At 33.2% G+C, this 27,559-nt stretch overlaps 1 protein-coding gene across 41 annotated transcripts in view; it reads left to right on the forward strand.

Annotated features, from left to right (window-relative positions):
* mtd (TLD domain-containing protein mustard) overlaps positions 1 to 27,559 on the forward strand; it is a 130,761-nt gene that overhangs the window by 44,513 nt on the left and 58,689 nt on the right. For 31 of the 41 annotated variants that reach the window (XM_077432642.1, XM_077432639.1, XM_077432657.1 and 28 more), the window contains exon 2: positions 4,291 to 4,921. The exons of the other annotated variants lie outside the window; for them this stretch is intronic. In XM_077432642.1, coding sequence (XP_077288768.1) covers positions 4,374 to 4,921 — 548 coding nt within the window. In that variant the 5' untranslated portion in view covers positions 4,291 to 4,373. The remainder of the gene's footprint in view (positions 1 to 4,290; positions 4,922 to 27,559) is intronic. 41 annotated transcript variants of the gene reach the window in all.

Raw genomic sequence — 27,559 nt, forward strand, 5'->3', positions numbered from 1 at the left:
GTTCTAATTATGATTTTTTTTTTATATTTGATTGTAATCAGGTAGTTGAAAATTGTGTCACAAAATGCAAATGCATTTACTTTGTTTGTTTGGTTGTTTGCGTGTTGAATTTCAATTCCGCGTTGAATAATTTTGACAATGCCGTCCGGGAAGTGGCCGTCGTTTATTACGTATTATTATCGATCGTTTAATGTGATCGATTTGTTAATTGGAAAAGTATAGCGTGTCGTGTGTCGAATTTTTGCGTCATCGATTATATTATTTTTTACGTACGAATCTATTGTACGTTCTGTAAAAAAGATGTACCGGTTGGATCCTTTGTGCAAAGCTGTTCAATTTAGTTATTGGTTTGATTGAAATTTGTTGACGCGCTTGTTAAATTCAATAAGAGTACTATTATGTATCTGTGTAATACATATGTAGGTAGTGTTTTTATTACTTATCTACAAAGGCTTCGATTGATTTTGCATTGGTAATATGTATTTTTAGATATGTGAATTATTATCGTTCGAAAAATGCGCACTACTTGACCTCTTGAACGCTTTTTAAAATGTATGAACATGCACTGCAGATTCAGTCTGATTTATTGTCGTCACTATTGTTGTGTGTTCGATACAAGTTTGATGCTCATTATATTAAATTTCTCGAGATGAAAAATTTTCATTTTTGAAATAGAATACAAAACCATTCATCTATCGCATTTTGTATGCATACAAAAGAACACAATCTCGCTTGAGGTCACACTTTGCGCGACAATTTTGTTGTGTGTATATTATTATTAAGATGATTTCAAAACATATGTACATATATGACTGTTTGTGTATACGTATAAAATTACAATGTTATTATTTTTGATAGTTTTGACCCTAATGGGTTTATCGCATGCCCGGTTATCTCGTCGATGATTACACAATTCTGTCCGGTAAACGTTTCATTCCGTAGATATATTTCAATTTTTGTGTTTGTGTGTGTGTATATTATTAAATTAAGCAAATTTATAATTAATTCGCTGTGAAAATTTTCGATTTTACGATACGTACGATAGTGAAATCGTAAATGTCGTTTACGCTCTTGAATGTGTGTGTGTGTGTGTGTGTGCGGAATTGGAACATTTTTTTGCTTGTGTGTGCTTGATCTCTTCACGTGTTCTTCGATGATGATGATGATGAATTTGATAAACATGTTCGCTTTTTTTTGGTCAAATTGTTTGATATTGTGAGATATATCGTGACCGGTTGGTGCAACTTTTCTGTATCAATTAGCGCTCAACATGTTCTGTATTACTACTACTGTCGACATTGTTCTCTTCAATGGTTGGTTTCATTCATTTATGCGTCGATCGAAATACCAGTGGCTTTCAATTTTATTATGATTTTATTTTGTCTTTTTATTTCAGTATATTGTCATTTTTATTGTACAATTTTGAATCAAAGTTATAAATTTTTAATATAAGGCAAAAATAATATACGTTTTAATGTCAGTTTTTGAATATATATAAAAGGATTCGTGTTATAGTTGTGGCTATGTGTTGTATCTTTAACGTGAATTGTATCCGGTCTATACAAAAATAAGTACGTACGTTTGTCAAAATGAAGTGTTTTGAAATTTGCACTATTGAATGTACAGTATGTACATATGTCATTGTTGCGTTTTCATACTTTGTGTTATTCAATCAAAGTTATATGGGAATGTTTTTCTAGTCGGATCTCAATTTCTTCTCGATCGTCCCACTTTCTCTTATCGTCTTCGGTTTTTCTCTCTTTTTTTATATTATTTTCCGTCTTAAATCATAACGTCAACCCTTCCTCGTCGATATTGCGACGGGTCACTTTGTCAGAATTCGTCCAATTCTTGAGACTTTTTCTCGACGTTCTTGCGCCAAATGGTGACCTGTTGCTCGGCCGTATCAAAAGACAACGCTTTTTTTCCGCTTTATTATTATCGTATTTTATTATTTATTTATTTTTTACTCCAAGATCTAAAATTATTTTGCCTCGTCGGTGCTTGAAATTTTCATCAATCGATAGAATCGTATCTGTCGCACACATCGCGATCGTTTTTATATTAAAAGTGTGGAAAACGTTGTATTTTCCGGGCTATAAAATCGGCGATTTCGTATCGTATCATTTTTTTTCCATTTCATACACTGATCATTATGTTAGTGACATTTTTATTTCGTATTGTATCAGATTAACGATGATTTTATTTTGGTTTGCTATCTAACGCTCGTAGAATTTTGGATTCTTTCGACTTTTAGCGATTTCTTCATTGTTTTGTGTATGTCGCAATAGTGCCACGCCCGCAACTACAATTTATTTGACTATATGGAGGCATAGTGGTTCGTTCAACTTGTCAACAGTGATGTATTACCGGCCGAATAATAGTTGAATTTTTCTTGTGTGTACAATATGTATGTATGTATACACAGATGTATGTATGTATATATTTTCTTCTCGCTGTGTGTAGTGGTTGAAAACGCTTGCCAAAAAGAGCATTTTCGTTACACTTATGTTGTTGCCAGTTTCTTCGCTCTTATATAAGACGGGGGAGCGTATGCTGAAATTTTTATAATAGTGAAAACGTGACTAGGAAAATCCGGTCGGATCTTCGATAACAGTATAGAATTTTATGTTCATTTATATTTAAATATATTTGTAGAATCTTGAACATTCTAGTATCAATTTGTCATTGGTAATTAATTGCCTCTTAGTTGTGATTGTGTTTAATTATGATTGCATTTTTGAGTAGGTACTTAGTGTAAAATTGTATACATATTGTATGACTATTACGATAAATATTTGGCATTAAACGTTATATAATGCGTTTCGTGTGGTTATATTCCGCTTTCCTCTTTCAATGACCGGTAATAAATAGTAGGGCAATTAGTAACATTGACCGAAGATGTTCCACAAGTTGAATTAAAAGTTGGATTAAACATTCAGGCTATTATATTTACATGTATTTTAGTTTTTTGAAAGTATCGAATCATTTGAATAGATTCCCTTTAGCCACAAATATAATATGGTTGTAATTTTTAACGTGGAATATTAGCTATTAGATCTCGCAATAAATGTTTTTACGTCTGCAATTTAGTAAATATTTTTTTTTTGCAACGCATAAGTTGTAAATTCTATTAGGTCGCATTTTACATATGTAGCATAAAAATATTCACGATTTTGCGATTCTCAAAATATTTACCGTATGATTTTTTTTTATCCTTTAGGCAGTTCAAGTTCAAGAATAGTTATAAATTTAGATAATAAAATAGTTATAAATTAACTTCTTCAATTTTCCAGTTTTGCGAAGGTTAAATGTATCGATCAGTTGATAGTTTTTCTTACAGGTACAATTTTTTTTAATGCCTGTTTTGTAATTCGAAGCATTGCAAATTGCGATTTGAACGCGCGCACTAGTTTGATAAGCAAAACCGCAACCGAATCACAATAAACATTGTCGTTTTGGTGTGGTCGATTACGTGTCGTATATAATGCTTGCGAATCTAAATCCATTGGGAATTTACGGAGTAGTTCTAATGTATCCTATGTACCAAAGTGCTTGGAATTTGGGAAATTAATTATGAATGAGGATGACTCTCGACTTGTTGCGACACGCGCTGTGAAACTAGACTAGAGTTTCGTGACAAATGTATATCCTCGTGAGGTGACAACACATTGTGGTGCATGATTTAGTGACACCGGCCTTCACAATGTCAACGAGCGCAAAACATCTTGCCTCTTATCAAATAATGGAATTTTTTAGTGCTTATATCACAACAAACAAACTGCGATAAGTATGTTTGTATACTCCGGTTCTTCTCTCGCCGAGCACCTGGTGTTTTCTTTCGTTTTTACACACCTGAACACTCCCATAGCTTCTACTACTACTGCTCTCCTATAGATTTCCTAGTGTTTTCAAAACATAAAATTATACATATTTAACAAGACGAGTCATCGCTCCGAGCTTATATTCCGGTCAATGATGATTGAAGACGACCAATGTAATTATTATATGTATTATGTCGTATAGCTGACGGCTGTGGGTCTCGCTCGGAAACTGGTCCTATCCACTTATCTGTATTATCTTTCGATTGAATTGCATTCGTGTGTCACTGCACTTGAAAACAGCATTTGAAATGCTCGCGTAAGGTTTAAGGTCAAGCTCTCTCACTTGACCCAATTCGCTTCTACCTACGGGAAGCTTTTGATTCTCAATTGCGTACTTACACGGATAGGGTTGTCAACTGGATGCATGGATGTAGTGGACGATACTAACGCCATTTTGACATTTCAGAATAAAATTAAAGAAAATGGTTGAGCCGTGAACGTGCTATATAAAGTGTGTGTGTATCGTATAAAGTACATAAATAGGATAATATGGATGCGGAAACGATGGTGTCCAATAGTCCAACGATCATATCGAGCCCGCTCAACAAGTACAAGAAGAAGAAGAGTATCACTGGTTCAATTCCTACTTTGATCGAAAGTGTACTCGAGCATCCTGATGATGATGCTGCGGAAGAAGAGGAAAGAGAGCATGATTTCGTTGAAGTGGGATCCGTGCCTAAGAATGTAGGAAGCAGCTTGAGGAAAGGATCTTTGAGTCTGTTTCCGAGGAATAGGAAAGGCTCGCTCGGGCTCTCCTCTCTGTTCGGAATGAAGAACAAGACCGACCCGAATATTTCTCTGAATAATAGTAGAGAAATTGAAGATGATTCTGAGCTGTCTCCTCTTCCCACTCCGAGGAGATCTTCTATTGCCGTATTGGAGGACAGGTCTAGGAGAAAGTCCTGGGCCACTAAGCTGCAGATCGAAAGACGGAGACGTCAGTCTGGAGGCGAGGATGAGGTCCCGGAAGAAGTGAGGGGGAAGAGGAGACCCTCTTGGTGGAACAATTTAGTGCCTGAAAATTTGCTGAAAACCAGGTGAGAATTTTGTCGATGAAATTGTCCGATCGCCCACTCTCTACTAATAAATCGTTTCGAAGATCATTTGTGATGTCTATTTATCTCATGGGTTGTACGTATAATTTATATTCACGAAAATAATAATAAAATTATCTCGCGCTATTAATAATCATTGAATCATAAAAAAAATTATTTATTTATATTTTTATCGCATATTAAGTCATGCTTTTGTTGTTGGAATTATTTTTAAAATTTACGTATTTATATTTTATATGAATAATTAATTAGTTGGAGAAAAATATTGTTTACAGTTTAAATCGAAGTTCTATGTACATATGTATGTACTTTTTATTGATATTGTACCTATGTACATATATATGATAGTATACGTCTCTTTGTGGATTTTTCCGTCTATTTACGAGATTAGATATTGAAGTTGGATACACAAATGTACACATATTTATATCTAAAACGGCTTTTTTTTTCAAAAAAAAAAAAAAAAAAACAAGTATCGCATTCACTTTAATAATGTTGCAATTGCAAAATTGCTTTCTTTGAATAATTTTTTTTTTAATATTGTTTTCTTTTGGCTTTAAAAAAATGCCACAATAACAACATATTTCGCAATTCAACCTTGAATATATTTTGACCGTCAAAACGTCCCGTTTTTTTTCTGAGGCATCATCAAATTTCGCAGTTTTGAATGTCTCTTTCTTAGAAAAATGCAACTCAAAGAAATTCTTCGTACTCGTTCACGACTTTGTGTGCCGTTTTATGACGAACAATGCATTCGATCGACAACAATGCAAATTTGATACTATGTGCCATCTGGAAAACAAAAACAAGCAGCCAAACATCAATTTGTATCCATTCGACATTTTGCTTCGAGGAAAATTACATTGCGTTTAATTTATTAGCACTCAAACAGTGGACGATACCCAACCGCATATCATGATGTGTATCAATCTTTATTTGTTTCCATGTCAACATGTAAACAATAAACACGTGATTTTATATACATACATATATACGAGTCACTTGTCATTGCTCGGTAAAGTTTATCGATTGTATTATTATTATCTCATAGATCGAGATAAGCGTCTGCGGTTGCTACCTACCTGTCGACCTCATTATTACGTACATTTTACCATGTCTGAAATTAATGATTATCATAATTATATTATATATATTTATATATAAATGTAGTGAACATCTGATTGCGAATGTTATCGGGACTTACTACTTACTTAACGGCCTCGCAACTTGGACAGGTGTGTGTTTGTGTATGATGTTTCGAACTTTATCGCACATTTAGAGTGTGTTGTCGGTTTACGCGCTCAATAGGTTAAAAAGTGGATCAAGGACCGATCTGGACCGAGCATACATATTTCCGATAAATCGTTCATCACGCGGATGATCTACAAAACCCACGCGATCCAATCTGAATGATATGTATGCGCGTATTAAATTAGGAAAAATCTCTGCTCTTTGTATGCTATGTACTTTGTAGGTAGGCAAATTCTTGATCTCGATTTTTGTTGATCGGAATATCTTGGCCTATTAGTAGCCTTATCCAGAAGTTGCTACAGATATGGATGTCTTTGGTGTGATCCAGTATGGTTAGCATCTAAGCATCCTCATCTCGGTAGCGTGTAGTACATATACAGCGGTTTTTTGAGTGGCCAACATTCGGCACCGTAAGTCATGGTTGGGATATATGGAGTAGCTCTGTTTTTTTTTCTATACTGTCGTGATCCAGGCCAAAGCTCGGTGATTTTTTTGTCCTTGTATTGATATAGGTTTGAAGGTTTGACCGTGATCGAAAACGGTGATTCCCATTTTTGAAGAAATGTGGGAGAAACTTGTCGAAATAATAAAATCGTACGCATTAACAATGACGCGAAGATACGCCTATCACAGCTAAAAAACGACGAGCACGCCCATGCCCTACGATTCAGTGTGGTGTTTCCGCGTGTTCATTGCGTGTTCTCTTCTCTCGAAAAAATTTCCATAAATACAATACACGTTTACAATATTGGTCAATTTACTTAATATACTTTCGATGTACACTTATCTGTTTATTTTATGTACATTTAAAACCGGCTCAATATCTTTTTTAAAACACGCTTTCGCGAGACGAAAACGCTGTACGTCGTTAGCATGAATAAATTATTCCCAAAATTAATTTTCTAATTGTAATTTTCTTGTCGGAGATTGTCTATTTAAAACGCACTGAAAAATATTATATAAAATTCTTAAAAATTGCTCATTTCATGAGATTGTCCAAAAATGCTCAGTTCGCGAACGGTGCAAGGCTGGTGCTTTTTTCGTGAAATTGTCAGAATATGTGCCGATTTCACGAAATATACAAAACTAGTTATGCTTATTTCGTAAATTAAGCAATATAAATAGGGGCGCCTCGGGTGATGAATAATTTCACGAATTTTAACATGTATACATATTTGTATCGGTTTTTTTTTCGCTCGATACGCAGTTTTCCTTTGCGATTTAAAATTTAACGTCTGCAAACTCTTTAATTCCGTATTAATATATTCTCATTTAAACCCGCATACGTGAAGTTCGCCCTGTTTTAACCCTTTGCGCGCGCGGCATTCCCGCATTCGCCGCACGTATCAAATCCGTCGTCTTCGGGAATTCGCCACAAAGTTTTCAGACTTACTTAGTTCAGTTCTGTGCAATACCGACTACATATTATATATAATGGTTTCTGAAATATTCTCGAATCTGAAACTATGCCCAATATGTCCCCGATTAAATCTCGCATTCAGTGCGAATTCCGCGAGTTGCCGCCGCGAGGCGAATTTAATATTTACGTGCAATAATAAAATCAGCTGTTCGTCGTACGTACGTACATACAAATGTATGTAGGTGTAAACGCGCATATGAATCTTCGATAAATCAAACTTTGCGTGTTTTTATTTTTTAATTCCATTAATAAATTCTGAAGAATATAAATGGCCGCTTCGTGTTGCCGTTATTAGGCCGTTTATCAGATGATTTATTTGTACGCATATTTGCGTCATTTCACACGTCCGGTTGGCTATGTGTTAAGTGTTGTTATTTTTACGTACAAATATACATATTTGTATTTGATATATTGAAATTTCGCCGGAAAAATTGGTGTTTATTTTTCGTTTTTAATTTCAAAGGCACACACGTTGTTAATCCCGAATACGTGTGTGTATATTATATTAATTAATTTTTTTTACGCTCGTTTGAATTATGTATTTAACGGCGCGATGATTTATTATCGAATATCACATGACTTATTGTACTCGTAATTATATTTTCGGTTACGTTGTGTGTAATAATATTCGGTTACGTTGTGTGTGTGTGTGTATGTAAAAAAAATTGCAAATTTGTTAAACGATGAAAATACCAAATCATATTTCATAATTAATTGTACTTACGGCATATCTGTCTGTCTGTCTATGTCTATTCGTATCGAATTCGTTGCTATCGTGTATTTAAATTTAGCGTTTGAATATATGGACGTGTGAGCTAATTTAAATTTATGGTTTTCGATCGTTAAAGTTTGCCATTTTATATTCGCCATGATGCTATTTATATTTGTTAGTTGATATTGACGTTAGATTTGTATCTGGTGCGTTTTCTATGCAAACAAATGACAAATCTTTGATTTTAATTTATTATATTATTGTATATACAATTAGACGATTTTATAAAATTATTATATGTACATGTGTGTGTATGAAGATTGAACATTTTATTGTAGTCGAATATTCATAGATTATTTGTTTTATATATTTTTTAATTTTAATGTTCGGTATTTATTTATGTAAGTATATACTATTAAACTAATAAGTATATACATATTTACTGTCATATCTTGATTTTTATTAATACCATTAGTTTCGCCATCACGCGTCTAGTAGCGCTTGGGTAAAGAAAATGCTAACTTTCAGCGTAATTTTCCGGAAATGGTTACAGGTACACGGTGTACAAGTGCGGATGATGATATATAATACTTGAGTGAATAATTGCGGTTAATTATCTGAATTTGTATATATGTGATGCCGTGCAAATAAATTAGCAGTATGATTTTTTTTTTTAAATAAAATATGGTGGTACATATGTATGTATGTATGTATGTACATATATACAGATGTATCTAAGTTCGTGTGATGGATATACATGCATACATACATATATAATAAAAGTGCGAGTGATAGTTTTTATGTGACTCCAGGTCTTGAGTTAGCCAATTTATCTGATTTCATTGTTGAAAAGGTTCCTCACCAAATTGGCCACCTATTTGTCACCTCTACATGTACATATGTATGTAAGTACATTCGTACAACTTTATATATACATATATAGTTATCGCCTTGTGGAAACCTTTGATGACACCACGGTAAAAATAAAAATTTAAAATATGCACTTGCAAATTTACCATTTACATAATTTGATGAATAATTCATCACTGTTGTATGACATTTTATTTCTAAATTTTCACTGAATTTTCAAATTAAGTTTCATTCAATTGTTATTTCTTGCTTTAGAAATGTTTCCCTTCTCTATTTATAACTGTGTGTTCTCTCAGATGATTTCTATTTTTGTTTGTAAACAAAACATAGGGACTGCCCCTTGCGTCACAATAAACACATCTCTCGCGTAACCCGACCTTGAGAGTGGTGCGAAAATTAAGTCGACCTTGATTTTTTTGTTTTTAATTTTAAAAAAGCAATCAATCAGGATGGTGGTTTTATTTTCACCTTTTCGAGATTAAAAGTATTGAACGACCGCAACCTTTAACCTCGCATACACCTCAAGTTCGCAAAGATAACGTAATAAACGTATTTAAAAATAAACCTGTTTGCGCGGTATAATGCAATATGAAATTATTACTGGGTAAAAAATAGATACGGTCCTGAATCACTGATTTATTTAAATATAATATTACCGGTTTTAATGTGTATAAATATATTAATATACATACATACAAAAAACAACAACATTGCTAGTAACGATGACGGAATTGGCAAGACTTCGCCCGCCTCGTAAAAATTAATCGTGAATAATTTTATATATAAATCTGTCTTGATTATAAACATTGAAATGCGGACTGACTCGGTTTATGTGTGGTTTTTTTTATTTCGACTATGGTCGAATTTTAGCGCGTTTGCGCTCGTTGCTAATTTTCGACTAATTAACCTCAAAGTACGCAATTTGCGTGTTTTTAGGGTTAATTTTTGTCGATTATAAACCGCGACACGCACTCGCAGAGCATCTGTTTCGTGAATTATTTTTATCTTCGTTGTTTGTGTACAAGTTCGTGCACGAGATATATAATATTTTTGCAGTCGCGTTTGCAACATCTGTGCACTGTCTGCTCGCCATTTTATTTTTATTTTTGTTTTCGCGTGAATATTTTGTAAACGATGGTTTCTTCAATGGTTTGTTTTTTTTATTTATTTTTAAGGTATAATATAAAAATAGATCGTATGTTTTATCTGTCGGTAGGTGTGTTCACCCGAACGTTCGGTTTTGTTTTTTTTGTCTATGTTGGTTTTATAGAGAAAACGAGTGGTCACGATTAATATGGCTGTGTTCCTTCCGTATGAGTATTATTAATTTTTGTTGTGAATTTCGGTAATGGTGGGCAACGTTGACGATAATATTCTCAGTAATTAAATTTTACTCGTGTAGGTTGGATCTTTTTTGTGTACTTTCCTGCAGTGTTATTGTTTCTGTATTGACTATACATATTTAAATTTGACTGTTCGTTTAACTGTTGAACTTTTCAGTGTCTTGTTAATGGCAAATATTTAAGTACCTACGCTTTGGAATTTGAATTACAAAGTTGTCTTTGCCATTTATTTCTTTGACCCTAAAACTTTGAACAGTTAAAATTTTGCGTATTTCTATGCTGCAATCCATTTCCATTATTACCAATCAAATTTTATAGATTATTTTTAGCTTATGTATATAAACATCATAGATCTATGTATATATATAAATATTATTGAATCTATTTTTTTTAACTTAAGCAATGATTGTTAGTTTACAATTATATTATGTATGTATTTGATTTTACAAGGTGGAAATTTAAGAATTTAGCTGAAAGCTGAAAGCTTTTTGAAAATGGGAGTAATAGGTAGTAAATGGGATATTTTCCAAAAACTCTATGAGAGCCCGCTTATTTTTCGCAATGTAGCAATAGAAGTAATAGGTTTTGTAAAATTAACATAATTCCTAAACCTTATCAATTACATTAAAATTAAAATGTAGCTTTTTGACAGTTGTCTTTAGTGGTATGAATTATCAGATCATTATTTCTCAAAATGTGGTGATTGTTGTATTCAATTTTGTAGAAAATGTATATGCATTTCAACATATTTTCATTTAATAAACACGACATCTACACATATTATAGATCATTGTGCTTCATTTGAATGAAACATTAAATTTTAGAAATACGATTCAATTGTATGCTATGCGAGAAAAATACAGTAAATTTCAATATCTGGGGATTTGAAATCTTTTCTGAATATTGTTTTTTTGGAATATTATCGATCAATTCAACGGAAAAAAGTCAAGTTTTAAACCGCATTAAATATATGTACATATTTTTCAATTTATTTATTGATATTTTGGATAAAGATATACTGGTATGATATCTATGAAAGTTTTTAACTAAATCTTTAAATTAACATTTTTTTGTATGAAGTTAGGAGCATTTTATTAAAAACGGCATATTTGTTTACGTCCCATAATAGGTTAAGATGCATTTTATTTAAACGGTGCATTTTTTTTTCTAATTTCTTAGTAAATTTACACCAACTGCTCTGTTATATGAGATCAAATTTTCAGCTTTATAATCACAAATAAAGAGCGGTGCCTATTTGGAAGTTCGTTATACTTGTGGAATTTTGTCATTGTCCTCGCTGTTAATAATGGTCGTTCACAGATGATTGAATAGTAGGTGTGGTAGAGGTATCAGTCAAGATTCATTACTACATAGTGCTAGAATCATAAATTATTTTTATTATTAGAACTAACATTATTTTTTATATTTAAACTTCAATCTGGAATGCATATATGTACATAAATAAATATATGTTAGCTCAGACTATTAATCACTATTTTGATTCTGTGCCATGAATTTGTCATATGAAAAGATATTTTTGATTATAAAAGTATCGATTTAGATCGATTGCTTGTATACGCTTTAAGTGGAATTTTAATCTACGTACATATATGTAGGTATAATATATGTAAGTACCTACATACAATATAATTTGCACCGAGTAATTGAAGGTACGATTTGCATATTCGTCAACGGTTATTAATCATTATAGCAATGCTTAATTTATGCTAAGAAAATTTACGACACGTACGCACTCGGAATCAGTGCGAGATGCAAATTAGTCCGTACATACATACATACATACATAGGTACATATACAATATATATATATATATATATATATATATATATATATATATATATATATATATATATATATATATATATATATATATATATATATGTATGTATGAGATAACAAATATAATATTATCATACCCACCTTTGTCATATTATAGACAGCTGACGTTTTCTCATTGCGAAACCTTGGATCGATCTAACAATATGGACGTCTATTTTACACGCCTAATTCTCGTTTACATCGCGATTGTTTTTCTCGAATTCAATGCCATTGTTGTCGCTCTTTTCAGACTCTTCTTCTCGTTCACTTATTCGTGTGCTGTGTAAGAGTCTTTTGTAGTCCCGAGACAAGGCGAGACGGCTCGAAGAACGCACTTTATCTTCTCGAACGACAATACACTTCAATATTGACGTACGAGTGCCGCTCCGGCCCGTCATAGACCGTTTATGTAATAAAATATTACGTATATATGTATTGGAGATCGCTCTATATTCGTTCGTTGGTGTAATTTTGCCGAAAATTGCACGATCAAAGTCAATTTTCCGGATTTCGGTCCTGCGAATGTACATACATATGTACCTACGTTTCGGTTGACCTGTTTGTTCACAGATCGCGCACGGTCTTTTGCCACGTCTACCGTGCTATTTTGCGCTGCTAAAGGGTTATCAAATTCGGACCTGTGGCTATGTATAGTCATCGGGTATGTACATATGTATGTATGTGAGGGTCCCAAACTGATTTAAAGTATGTATGTATGCGATGTTTTATGATAAATGATTTTTTTTTTCAATATTGTTTTTCAAATGTTCGTATGAGTTATGTCTATAATATAATATAATAACATAACTTGTTTCCTTTCACCGTTATACTTTCGCCAATATCGATGATTATACGCCGAATGTAATAATTAGATTACAATAATAAATTACTGTTGATTTATGTTTGGGTTTAAACGTGTTTCGGATTGGATTTACGCGTGCGGTTTTATTACACTATGTATGTGTAAGCTTGCCTTGCGTAGTTTATTGTTCGACTTTTTCTTCGTGTTTGTTTAATTCGATTTAAATGTTTAAACTCTGTATGTTTTTTTTTTTTAATCAGATCATAGATACATTCATTTGTCGTATTAAAGTTAAATCCCTTTTTATACGTTTTCCGTTGCAGATATTTCCGTACTTAAAAATTTTCCAATCTGTTTTCGATCTGACTCTTATCTTCATAAATATTTGCAAACGCTGCATTGATATACATACATATACCTACATAGGTATAATACTTCGCAACTTCTTCGAAAGATCGTTCATCTGTCGATGTTCAGTTTTTCTGCAGATCGTATCTATTGGTGAAGTTCGACCTGTATTTTTTACCGATTGCAATTTATTTTTACTATGCAAATTACATACCTGAACGAGTCTGAAGGACTCTATTATTTTGCATAACACATACGTATACATGTACAATACGTTTAGAGTACATATTTGACGAATAAATTATTTCGAAATTTGTTAGTATTATTTGATCAGTCACTCTTCATTAACATTGTCGTTCAAATGATGAATAAATTAGACGCAGTACGTTTTACGTTCGATTAACGCTATCAACATTGTATACTCATTCCGTTTTCTATTACAACACTACGTATGTATGTACTACATACATATGTAAGTGCAAAATATTCGTACATAAATCTCTCGATACGTTTGTTTGATTGTACACACACAGTGGGCGATAAATTTGGCATTAATTTGCGAAAACACTGTCGCAACACATACACGCATAACAGTCAGTCTGAAAACGGAACGTTTATCCAACAAATTAACCGGCACATTGTTAAATCTTTACTACTATCTGTTCCGCAAGCAAACAACGCCGTATAAATTTGTGTCAATACACCAGATCCAGAAATTGTACAAACAAAACCAACAATGTACCAATTTGTAATTTATTTGTTGTTGCTTATGCAAATTTCGTACGCCCAATTAAAGCCACTTGATTCAACATTTACTCGCTTCTTCTTCTTCTTCTTCTTCTTCGTCAACGCTCAACGTTTAAAATTCGAACTTGCATACTTTCGAGCTTTGATAGTTTTGCGTATTGATATTGACTCGCATACATACATATATTCTGTTGTATGAATCGATTCGATTCGATCATATGTACATATTTTTCTCAGCTGTTGAACTTTGATCTAGTTGTGGTGGCTTTTGATCGAATATAATTTTCCCTTTGGATCTATTCTCGTGGTCCAAGGACTTTTGGCGTGTGCAACGCCAGATGCGACTATTATCTGCTCGTTTCGCTCACATTCTCCGCTAATTGTGACCGACTGAATGGAGGCTTTTGCCGGTCTGCTGTGTTCAGTGGACAATTGCCGTTGTTTAGCAAAATTGCGCCTCGGATCGGCTCGTGCCTTTCAAGGTACCCAAGTACTATGTGTGTGTGTGTGTGTAACGTCTAATTACGGACTTTAGTCGGTTGGTGACTTCCGGTGGGGCTTATTGCAGACTTTTAACCTGAATTGAACTGTTATGTCATGCGATTCGTTTGCTGGAGTGCAATTCGTCTCGGTCTGACCGTTGTTGAGTAACGTTTCTAGGACATATCGATGAAAATATTGAGATTGTGCTGTGAAAAGCTTCGACGTAATGGACAGCGAGCGCGTACATACATATGTACATATGTTTAAATGTGGAGAAAGGCATAGTGTGGTTCAATGATTAAGGTATGTACACGATTAATGTTTCCGGTCAGTTTTTTGGCAGCAGTGCATATTTTTGCAAATAAACTATTCGATTTTCTTTGTACATGTGTAGTGTAGACTATTTTAATAGTTGCTGGAAATGTCGTTGATGAGACTTTACACTTTTTGAATGTCAAAATGTAGAAAAGACTTGGTAATTATTTTGATACGTCATAAAACCCTTATAAATTTTGTAAATTCGTTGCCATGGCAACCAAATTTTTGTGCCGATTTGCAACTTTTGATACATACATACATATGTTCATCATTATATGTTTTCCACATTGTATGAAACCTTCTATGAATATAAATATGTATGTATATCCAGCAGTATAGCTCGGTGGTTGCGTTAATGCTAACCACCGAGAGGTTCCTGGGTTCAAGCTCAACGTTGACCTCGCTTGAAAAGAATGTATTCAAATGTATTTCTATAGTGCTGCTGGTCAGACTTGGATATTTGTGACTCCAAGCCGATCGCTTCCTACCAGAGTTTGGCAATTTATCTGATTTGATTGTGGAAGCCTCGTCAAATTGGAAAAACCATCCTACCCACCATGTCACCACTATTTGAATATGAATCAAAATTTATAATTTATAAATTGTACAAGATTAATATCATGGGTGTTGCTTAGGGGCAACTCGTAATGGCATTATGGGAAAATATATATTTTTTAAATAAATGTTCTCGTCTTGAAATATGTATATTGATCTATGTAATTTAAAACTGATCTATGTAATTTAAAACTGAAGAAGTTTCATCGTATCTAGGAAGCTTTTCGAACATGGTTTCTTCCTGTCGCTGGATGTTCGAAGTATCGATAGTATCTGTGACTTTTTTATTACAAACGACAACCTTGTAAAATTCAAAGAATTTAATGATTATGATAACTTTACGCCAGTATATTATAGCGTGGTTTCTTTGGTGTCGTGTTATATGTGCTATAGAAAGTTTAGACAAAATTTTGACAGTTATACAACCTGGAATGTCAAGGTCCGAGTTTGGTCAGTCGATAATATGTACTAGTTATAAATTTGGCATATTTTAAATTGGGCCGATTGCAATTCGACAACTTATCGTACATATCTTTCGAAACAACCAAAGTGAACCACTCTTTTTCACACCCTTTCCTGTTCTTTCAATGTCGATGATTTTAAATGCGTTTTTATTATTTTTTGCAATTCACGCATTTATTTTATGTACATACATTACATACATACCGAATTTTTTTTATTATTTTATATACACGTTGCTTCATTAGAGACTGTGTCAGGATATTACTCAATACAATAACATAACAGGTTAAACGAACTAACTGGTCACGAACGCACGATCGTATGTACATATGTATGGCTGGCGTCTCGCTAAACTATTTTTTGTGAATTTATTTTTAATTTAATAATAGTGTGCATGTTTCGTACAGGATTATTTTTCGCTCGATTGCGTCACACGGTGAGGCTGTGCGAAAATAGGTCAGATGGGTAGTGTGAGGACGCGACCCATTCAAATTTCGGGGATGAAAAGGGCTTAAGAGCCCACTCGAAATCTTCCTATTTACTCCCGTGGCGCTCGCTTAATGCCTCGACGGCGGCAGTGAACGGGTTAAAATAACCGGGAGATAATTTACGAAGGACGGTTTTATTAAATTTCGCCGGTCGTGCACTCGTTTCGCTTGCGTAAGTACGTAAGATCAGCGCAATAATTGCCGTACAGTGTTAACGGGGCGATTGTTTTATTGGTGCTCAACGCGACACTGCAGTTTTGTTTGTCGTTTGATTTTATAATGTTGTCGAGTGTGTATTTTGATTTAATTGGAATTGATGTTATGGTCATTGTGTTTGTTTTATTTTTACATACCTCTTATACAGTATGAATGTACATAGACATGTAGTTCTCTATGTTTGAAATTATATGTTTCATATTAAAGTGGATGTCTCATATACATATGTACATATGAACATATGTACATGCTTTGTCTGATTTTTTATTTTAAAAAAATCTATCCACGTATGTAATTATAAAAACCCATTCTTTTTTATTATAATTTTTTCTCGTTATTCAGATTTAACCATCCATCAGTATGCATACATATGTACAAACATATATGTACATACATATGTATGTCCATATATGAAGGAGATTTATCCTGGTTTGTCAATTTTTCTGGTCAAGTGTCCTTACATCTATTCCACTTGTATCATTAATAATAATTTTCTCCGGACTTGAAACTAGTATGTCACTAAAATCAGGGATTTTTCAACTGCTGAATACTCAAGATATGTACAATATTCCAATTACGATATAGTATACATATACGTGCGTCGAAGTAACTTTGATATTTTTGAGTACTTACATACATATGTATGTACATATGGAGGTAAAAACATATGTATGTTCATATATTGAATGAAATTCACGCTTTCAGAAATTTTCACCGATAAATTGGCTCGGATCAAACGACCACTTCCGGTCGTTGGATTTCCGTCGAAATTAACGGGTCGCTCGTCAATCTAATAAAGTCCTCAAATACAAATTTGCGCCCTTTTCCTATGATTAGTTTTGGAATCGTACCGAATCGATTAATTGATGTTCAAAACGAACACGTACATATATTATACATGTGTATTATTTCGTACGAATTCAATTTAATTTTTAATCGTGATAATTCGATTTATGTATGTACATACATATTTATTTATTTATTTTATTTTACATATATACCAGGAAGGCCTTACAGGAAAATCCCAATGCGCCTTCCTGGCCAATTACAAATACAAATGCAGCATTTTTTTTATTATAAGTCGTTGAATTGCGAGACACTGAAAAAACTCGCAAATTAACGAGACATCTATGAATTGTACATAAATTTTTATTGTACATCCATCAAATTTCAAATAGCGGTGACATAGTAGGTAGGAAGGATTTTTAGCCAATTTTTTTTTCCGGGAACCGTTTCAACATTGAAATCAGAGAAAATTGGCAAACTCTGATAGGAAACGATCAACCTGGAGTCACAAATCCAGGTCTGACCAACAGCATACTCTGAAAAATTCATTTTCATTCAGGGATAGAACCCGGCACCTTCTTGACGGTAAACAGAAGCTTAACGTCCGAGCTATGCTGCTGGCTGTATTGCCTAGCTATATTGCCTTATCCTCATTAAGTCCTTGACGAATGACTCATCTTTTTTTGTTTCCGTATTATTTTGTAATTATTTAATTATATATAAAAATCGTATAGAAAATTTGATTGATTTTCATTTATATGTTAGTCTTCTTGAAATTACAGACATACATGCATACATATATTACGTAACAGTAGGTATACATTAACTGTACTAACTGAGCACCAAAGTGAAACCAATATCGGTTTGAATTTTCAATAATACTCACTCGAATCGAACTCGAATTCACTACTCCAATCCTAAACTAATAAATTAATCGTTCGGAAAACGCACCTCACACCTTACTACGACTCTAACCCTTTGCGCGCGCAATTTTCAATACTCACCAGCACTCACTGTAATATACATACATACATATGAAGCTGCACAATATGCGCTGTTCGAAACTTTATTATTAATTTCAATGTGAACCTGCTCTGGCGCTGCTGCATTGCAATTTATGTACACAATATCCTGTGTATGTGTGTATTTTCTCTTCCTGTGAAATTTCATTTTGACCCGTTTTAGAATGTGTACACGTAGGAGGATTTTTCTCGCCGTGTGCATATTATATAGCTAGTACATAGGTTTCCACGTACGTGTTCTTGTATTTTCCAGGCGTGATTCACTTGTCCGTTTGCGTTTTCCGCGACGAAATGCGCATTTTCAGTTGATAACTTGGCAACCGTACCGAAACGAGATGGGTATGTGTCGCTGAGGGAAATTCAATATTTACCGAACTCGGCACGTACTATGTATGTATGTCCGTTTTGAATCGGAAAATTGACACGTTCTCCAGTACGTGTTTCTAATGGTAGTATTGTATGTGGTAGTTACATATTGTGAATCTTTATTTTTAGTGTTGTGTTATCGCTTCGATAATGTGTGTGATTTGGAGATTAGAGGCGAGACAATACAGATAGTGTGCGTACTTGGAAAAAATAATTTTTCGTCTGGATGTGTTTGTGAAGTGTGTCTTTTCAGCGGTTTTGATTGATTTAGTGGTCGCTCTTTATCAGACGAACCAAGTTACAGATAAAGTTTTTATTTGTAAGTCGTAAGCCCGTTCGAGTGTCGTAAATTTATTTGTCAGAAACTCGCATTGTTTAACCCTTTGTTTGGTGTGTTGAAATGTATTTCAGTGTTTAAGTTTTGAAATTCTGTTCGCGTAATCCGTAATGATCGGTTGTTGTGTGTGTGTGTGTGTCGTTATTCGGTAGTATGCAACCTTTTTTCATTTGTGATTTGAATGTATAATGTGACTTTTGGTGAATCATGCTATATGAAAGATTCGTTTTTAGCAAAATGAATTTAAAATTTGTGGAAAAAGCACTATTGAAACTTGTGGAAAAAATACTATTGAAATTTTTGGAAAATTCAAATGTATAGAAAAGGACACATCCAAGTGCGTGTGCATGCAAATAATGCGTACCAGCTTTTCTGTCAACCTTTAATGACTCATCCACCTGTCGAAGTCCTGGGTTGCCTCACTGGTCATTTCATATCGCTCATCCGTAGATCATGCCCTAGCTAGCTTAATCTTTAATGCATATATTTCTATTAATTAATTCTTATTAATTAATTTGTTTATATCGAACTATTAATTAACAGGTTTACTTACATGACTACGTTGGTGTTTTTTCCTCCCAGTACTCCCCCCACTGTATTAACTCCTGAAACCCCGACAAAGCCGCGCTGATATAACAGCGCAGAACAATGGTAAATTCCTATAAGGTATATTGAATTTTATATCCAATAAAAATTAAAACACTCGTAATTAGACATCAGAGCAGGGATTGCCAGACGTCCCTATTTGAGTGGGATTGTCCTGAGTTTAACGGACAAATCCTGAGTCCCGCATTGCCTCTGGAAATCCTGACTTAATATTTTTTTTATGTACAAAAATGTGCATAAAAAGAAATGGTTCGACTTAAAAATTAATAAATTTTAATCCATTAAAGTCTTGTCCTTACACCAAACATGAAAATCGAACTTTTTTCAATTTGCAATGTTGACCTTCTATACGAAGATGCCTGTTTATCAAAAACGCCGAACTATAACGGAATATATCTCCAAAAAATAAACTTCTGTTTTATTAAATTAAACAAAATTGTTTTGCGCGGAATTGACAGCGTGGCTCAGCTCTGGCCATTGTTATGCGCGGGTTTGTCGGCGTGGTAATGTCTCGCGGCTTTTTCGGGTCACCTTTGCTTGCATAAGAATATCCGAATTTAAGTCGACCTATGAAATATATAGTTATATAATAATAAAATGTATTTTAAATTGGCTAAAAATTCCATTAATGTTTGAATATTATATATGTACACAAAGATATAAATACATACATACATATGTATGTATGTTTAGATTAAAATTTTATGAATGACTGAACAAAAGTCGTTTCAACGCTTTATGCTTATTAGTGCAGGTAAACATTGTTGATTCATCTGAAGGATGGATACGCGGATGAAATTTTTCAGTCAGTCGTACATATTGATAATTGAACGGTTTTTCAAATACATACATACATACATACATAGAATATACATGAATATAATATATTTACATATATTATCTGTTTTTTATGTGCATTTTGTGAATGAAATGCATTTTTTTTTTATCATTGTTAGGTAAATACTGTTCATTTACGTAATTCGATTCAAACTGTATATACATATGTATGTACATATATTTGTATACGTAATGTACATAGACATAATAATCATTTTCCAACACAGATACCACAATCTGTATTTAATAGAAATTATATTCGAATGCACAACATGAATAGTATCAACAAACATCTATCACTGTCGCACGTAACACTTGACAGCCACCTTGGCAATACTCACTCCATCGCATTAATATAATACATACTTAAATATTTTATTTCGATGTTATCATCTCGTTAGAGTGACCCTCAATTTAGAACAGAATTCATTTATAGTCTATTTATTAAATTTGCTTCATCTCCTCCCCCTCTCCCATACAATTTTCAAAATATGTGGCTTAGACTTTTTAAATTCCAAAAATTATTTCCCAATTTTCCGAAAACTGTTCTTGAGAGTCTTAATCGAAAAGTAACGATAAAAAATAGGTTTTGTAAATTATACATAGCTCCTTTATGATATATGGTTATCTTATAGATTCATTTAATTGAAAGATTCAAGTAATCAGTCAATTTCCATATCTGGGGATTTGTACTGAATATTATTATTTTGAAATATTAACGATAAAGTCCTTGAAAATAGTCAAGCTTTAAACTATAAAAGTATATATTTTTTTAATTTGTTTATCGACATTTTTGATACACATGGCATGATATCTATGAATGGAAGTTTCAAACTAAATCTTTTTTTGTTGTAAGAAGTTTTGAAGATTTAAAAACATAAGCTGTGTTTGATGGTCTTTGAACATTATTTTTGTTTAAAACAGCGTATTCGGCCCATATTTAGTTCATTATATTTTACAGTAATATAAATTTCTAATTATAAATGATTTTTTTTTTTTTATATTTGATTCGTCGAATTCACACATTATTTATATATATATTAATTCCTTTCCGAAAACCACCCGTTGAAATATCAACGGGCGCAACACTAGTAATATACATATGTACATATGTATATACATATCTATTTTTTAGAATTTATCAAAGCTTTAGAATCGTTAGTAACAACTCGACTCCGATTATGACTCCGAATTTAAAAATTAAAAATGTAATTTATTTTCCATTGGACTAATTTTCGAAAACTTTTAATTTAACCCTTTTTTATTTGTAAATACATACATATATATTTTTGTTTAAAAATTATACCAGAAAGACGTAGCAGGTTAACCCATTGTGCTTTCCTGGTCAAATAAGAAAATAATTCAATGTGGTTTAATTTAATCGGAGCTTTTCTTAATTTGACCTAAACGTGAGCAAATGACACAAATAGAAACACCGTGTCTCAGATATGCATATATTGGATATTGAGTCACTCTTAGTTAGTAATATAATTCAATGTTCATGAACATTATCAATGCGATCAGAGTCGGAATCGTTCGACTCCAGTCAAAATGCCACGACTCCGAATCCAATACATCCAAGTTGGAAAACGTTTACCGTTATGTTATTTTATATACGGAATGCACATTCATGCGATACAAAGCGTTCGGCGGTAATCTTTCAAACAACACATTACACATGGCGCAGACAAGGTTGAGTGAGGTCTGAAAGATTGAAGTTTGGAGGGCAGGAAGGGAGGGGGCGGGGGGCGAGGAGGAATCCTTTCGACCTCACGAAATCAAATCAAAACCAAACAAACGGAAGAAGGGCACACGCAGGCCCATTGTCATTTTCCAATTCGGTACTCTGTCTGTCCTCTTCGGTGTCAGGGGAATGCGTCGATGGTTGCGCGCGCATTGAATCCTTAATCGGGTCCATTTTAACGGACACGGTGTCACATTGTGGGTCCCAAAATTGGCACCGACATTTTTACAGGACATTTTAGACGACGGGTCACATTTCGGCGTGCGCGCTAATTAACCCCGGGGACTAATTGACCCACCGACAGTCGACCCTCCCCGTCGGGCCTATTAATTGTTGCAAATTTTTAATTTTTGTCGTGCATAATTTGTGATGTTTTTTTTGCTCTTTCTGTTTGACGTGGGTTGAACTGTGTCCTTTTCAATTTGTTTTCTTTTGAGGCTTTGATCTATGATGGATGACGATCGGGCCTATCTCAGTGTACATATGTACGTAAATACGAGTATGCGTGTTATTTTTTTAGCTTTTTAATTGATAGTTCGGTAGTTAAAAGTGTAGTATTACTATTTTTTTAATACATAAGTTAAAGACGATAGCATAAACTGATGGAATTGTATAATATAATATATAAATTGCATATTTTATCGACTGTTTGAATTTTGCGATCTGCAGCAGTTGTGTGTTGGGTAAGGAAATTTCGTGGAAAACTTTGATTTTTCCGTACGAAGATGATTGTTTTCTCGATTTGTATGTGTTCAAATATAACTAGACGCGTGTAATTTACGATCTTATTGTTTTCTGTACTGAAAACTCCTAAGTTTTCTGCGAAATTTTCTTTTCCGATATGTAATATGAGAACTGGCTATGTTATGTATTTAAGGTATGATAAAAGTTTAATTCTTTGAAATACAATTACAGTGATTTCTGTTTTAATAATAAAATCTGATTTAAAAACATAGCTTTTTTATATAACATAACGTATTATCTTTTCACAGATTGTTAGTTAACTATTCTAAAAAAAAAATGTTTTTTTTCTTACATATTTTGTATGAAATTATTTCACGCTATATATATATATATATGTATGTATTTTGCTGTCTAAAGATAGGTATGAATGTTTATCAAAATTTAGATTGAAAACGTCAAAACAAAGACTTATTTTTGTTTGCCTCGTGTCAATTTTGCAGTTTAATAATAGCACCTCGTATTTGCGACAACCTTTCTCGAATATACATATGTAACATGTACGTAATATATTCAATGTAGATATTCTTTATTTTTACATACCTCCCGTGTTACATTTTTTTGTCGTATATATTTCGCATTATTCAACCATTTTACGAATCTCCTGTCAAATTTAACACGGAAGACGAACCAAAAAAAAAATACGCACATATGTTTACATATATTCAAAGTAACCCGACCCGTAATAACTACGTTATAATGGAAATTCGATAGTAAATATGCGGAATATATTTTTCCCGTATAGAAATAATGATAATTAGCGATGACCTTGCCACGTCCGCAATAATCGCCAATTTTGAAGGTATTTATTATGATATTTGAATTTATTATTTATTTTTTGTCTCGTTTGCGTGAGTGCGAAATGATCAGAACGATAATTTCGCACTCGGCGATCTTTCCGGGTGCGTTTATTTCCTCGATTGTGTAAAAAGTTGAATGAGATTCTTCTGCACAGATTGACGTTCGATATGCACGCTTTGAGAAGCACAGATTTTACATAAATAGTAAGAACGTTGGCGTGCAATCGAGACGACGAACTGTGACCCTGCCCCTGTCTGTTGTTTGTACATACATATGTACATTGTCATTGCATACCACGCGAGTTTTATTATATGCTTACACCTTGTTTTGTCACTTGTGGTCCAGTGCTTTTCAAAGTGTATTACATACATATGTATATACATAATTTGGTTTGTTTCTTTTAATCAGTTTTTTATGGAATTTTGTCAGTTTGTATTGTAATATATATGTATGTACGTAAGATGCATTAAAATGATAAATCTATTTATGTAAATGCTTATCAAACATCGCGGTTTGAATAAAAATGTACAAACATATTTACATTCATCGGTGTGAAGTGCCAGGGAGATTAGTTTTATTCTAGTTTTGAATAAATTTACATTTCTATCTCTTCGTAGCTGATTGTTGTCAAACTTCGTGCCAAAATGTTCGAACGTTTAGACGTGTTCAATTATTCTCATTGTACTATTCTCTCCGTTGACGCAATTTACTGTTAAACGTTCGTATTTTTAATTCAAATGTTTACAAAATTTTGGGTCCATGTTTATTGAAAAAAAACGTTGAATTATATTTAAATGTTCATGCAAATTATATATGTATGTATATATGTATATGCATTTTGAATGTAGGCTATCGTTTCTTTTTTTAGATTTCAAAACAAAACTGGTATTGGTATTCATATGTCGTTTTTAAAATGGATATCTATATTCTTAAAAGTCCATTGAAGGTATACGCTGTGCATATTAATTCACACGTTTTTATTTGTATAAAAGCACATATGTACGTATTTGATTTGTTTGTAAATGTTTCGTTCAAATTATTAATTGTTTTAAAATAGTAAGTTCAAGCTTTCTGTGTTTATCTGCGGTTAAATGACGAGATGTTTTCATACAAAATTCCCGTAATCTTTTTCAATTTTCCACTATTTCTACATACTACAACAAGCAAACGGGATAAAAGATAAAGATAAAAAAAATGTATGCCCGCGATTGTTCCTGTGAAAAAAAATCGCCCCAAAACGGGAACGGGAACGAGAACACAGGAATGAGTGGCATTGCAACGCAATAATTGAATTTAATTCGAATTGCCACCTGCGTTGTTAAGGTAAAATAAACAAACGATTGAATAATTTCAAATGTGTTTGCCACCTGCATTTTTCTGAACAATTATCATTTCTGTTATTTAATTTAATTATTAAGTATTAATTTAATAATTGAAACCCATCGAGAAGCACGAGCCGAAACGTTGAATAAGTCAAATTACCACGACGTTAAGTCGGGAACGGGAACGGGTATTGCATGCGTTATTGTGGCATTGCAATACTTGCCGGGTTCAGCTATGTAGTTAATAATAAATTATGCAATGTTCTACATATTTTGTCATGCCTTTATTCTTTACTTTTTAATTTGTTTTCCTTATATTTATCTTTTTCATTTTTGTAAAAATCTATTATTGGACTCGGATGTTACATATATTATTTATTTACTATTTGTTTTTTTTATACATATCCATGTACATCCTGTCTGTTGATTTTTCAATTAATAAAATAAAAATAAAATAAAATAAATAAACTACTCATACTTACCCAAGTATACATAAATAAATTTATAAATAAATAAATAAACTTTACTACTTAACAAGTAGTTTGACATAATGGACTAAGTACATACATATGTACATACATTCGTTCGGAATTGATTGTGCATTTAAATTTTAAATTTTCCATCTGCGAACTTGTTTCTTTCTACATATGATATAGACTTGAGAATTTGCGATCGTCGAATACCTTGTAATTAAGGTCATCGGTAAATTTGAATTAATAAATGCATAAAACGACGCGTAAACGACGCGTGGGTGTAATGGACCAGCCTCGTGACCGCCACTGCTAACTTTTTGGACAGACCTATCTACTACACCTCGACGTCAAGGCTTTCGTCTTTTTTTTTCCTCTCTACGTTCCTTCTCCTCCTCCACCACCACCTCTTTCCTCTTCCACTTCACCGACGGACGACTTCCACTGCATCGGCGGAGATAAATCCACTTGTCTTTTGTGTGCTTCTAGAGTGCCAATTCACATGGCGAAGTTTCGGCGGAAAGGCCTTGACTCAATTTCAGGTTTTTTGTCCGTACCCTCGATACCTACACTCTTACATTGTACGATACGTATGTACATTCGATTGTGTCATTCGATACGATTTTATTGCGTAAAATTCGTTTCATTTAAAACGTCTCCACTTCCTGCTATCCTTCTGTGTGCGAAACAAACACTCGATTATGCTAATTTTTTCCAATTTCCTTGAGACTCCCATTGTTTCGTCGGCCGGGTAGCGCAATTTCTCTCAATCAATGCCATACTAATTAAACGTGTTTTTCTAAACCGTAAAATTCAAACGTGATACACGTGAAAGCCTATGTATGTATATCGTGTCGTATTATTATTGTGCAATATTTATTATATGTAATTCTCTCAATGAATGAACTGATTGGTATTGTTGCTCAAACCATGATAGTATCCAAGTTGCTTTGTTGCACAATTTGTGTTGCGTAACGTGATTCTTAGTTTGAAAATATATTAAGTCATTGTACTTTTCTGTTTGAAATAATTAATAGCTTGTTACAATGTTGAAAATCATTGACTTTAAATTGTATTATAAAATGTTGACTTTCGTTATATGAGCCGTAATAATTTAAAGTGGTATAATTTTTTATTTCCCCCGATTTGAATGTGTGACGTGACATGACGCACGAAAAGTTGCAAAGAATAACCAACCGGCTTGGGAGTGCGTGCGCTTCCCTTGCAATCTGTCAAAACTCGTCCGTTAAATTCTAAAGGGCATGCCTTTGCGCATGCACTCTACGTCCGACTAGCGCATGCGCTCAAGTAAACAAGTGTAGACATAGTCAATGTGATTTTCATTTCCACTTACGTTGCCAAAAAAACCCACATACATATGTACATATTTATATGCATGTACATATACATAAATATAATCTCTTGTGGAATTTTCAATGACATGTCTTAATCTTTAAATCGTTCAATGACACTAATGAGGTAAAAGTTCAACATGTCATTCTGCAATGTTTCAAATTTATATATTTTCTCATGTAATTAGAGCGTATCGAATACTTTCATTTGACAATATACATAAATATTTTAGTAATTTATTTCGATATATACTGTGTGCTCATAATTATTACACTTTGGACTGATGTTGATTTGAACGCATTAAGTACCTCATTTTATTACAACGGTTGTATACCAGAGTATATTCAAGTCGTTACTGGCGTTTTATAAGCTATATAAAA

Source organism: Arctopsyche grandis, chromosome 6 (assembly GCF_051622035.1).
Source record: "Arctopsyche grandis isolate Sample6627 chromosome 6, ASM5162203v2, whole genome shotgun sequence".
Lineage (NCBI taxonomy): Eukaryota > Metazoa > Arthropoda > Insecta > Trichoptera > Hydropsychidae > Arctopsyche > Arctopsyche grandis.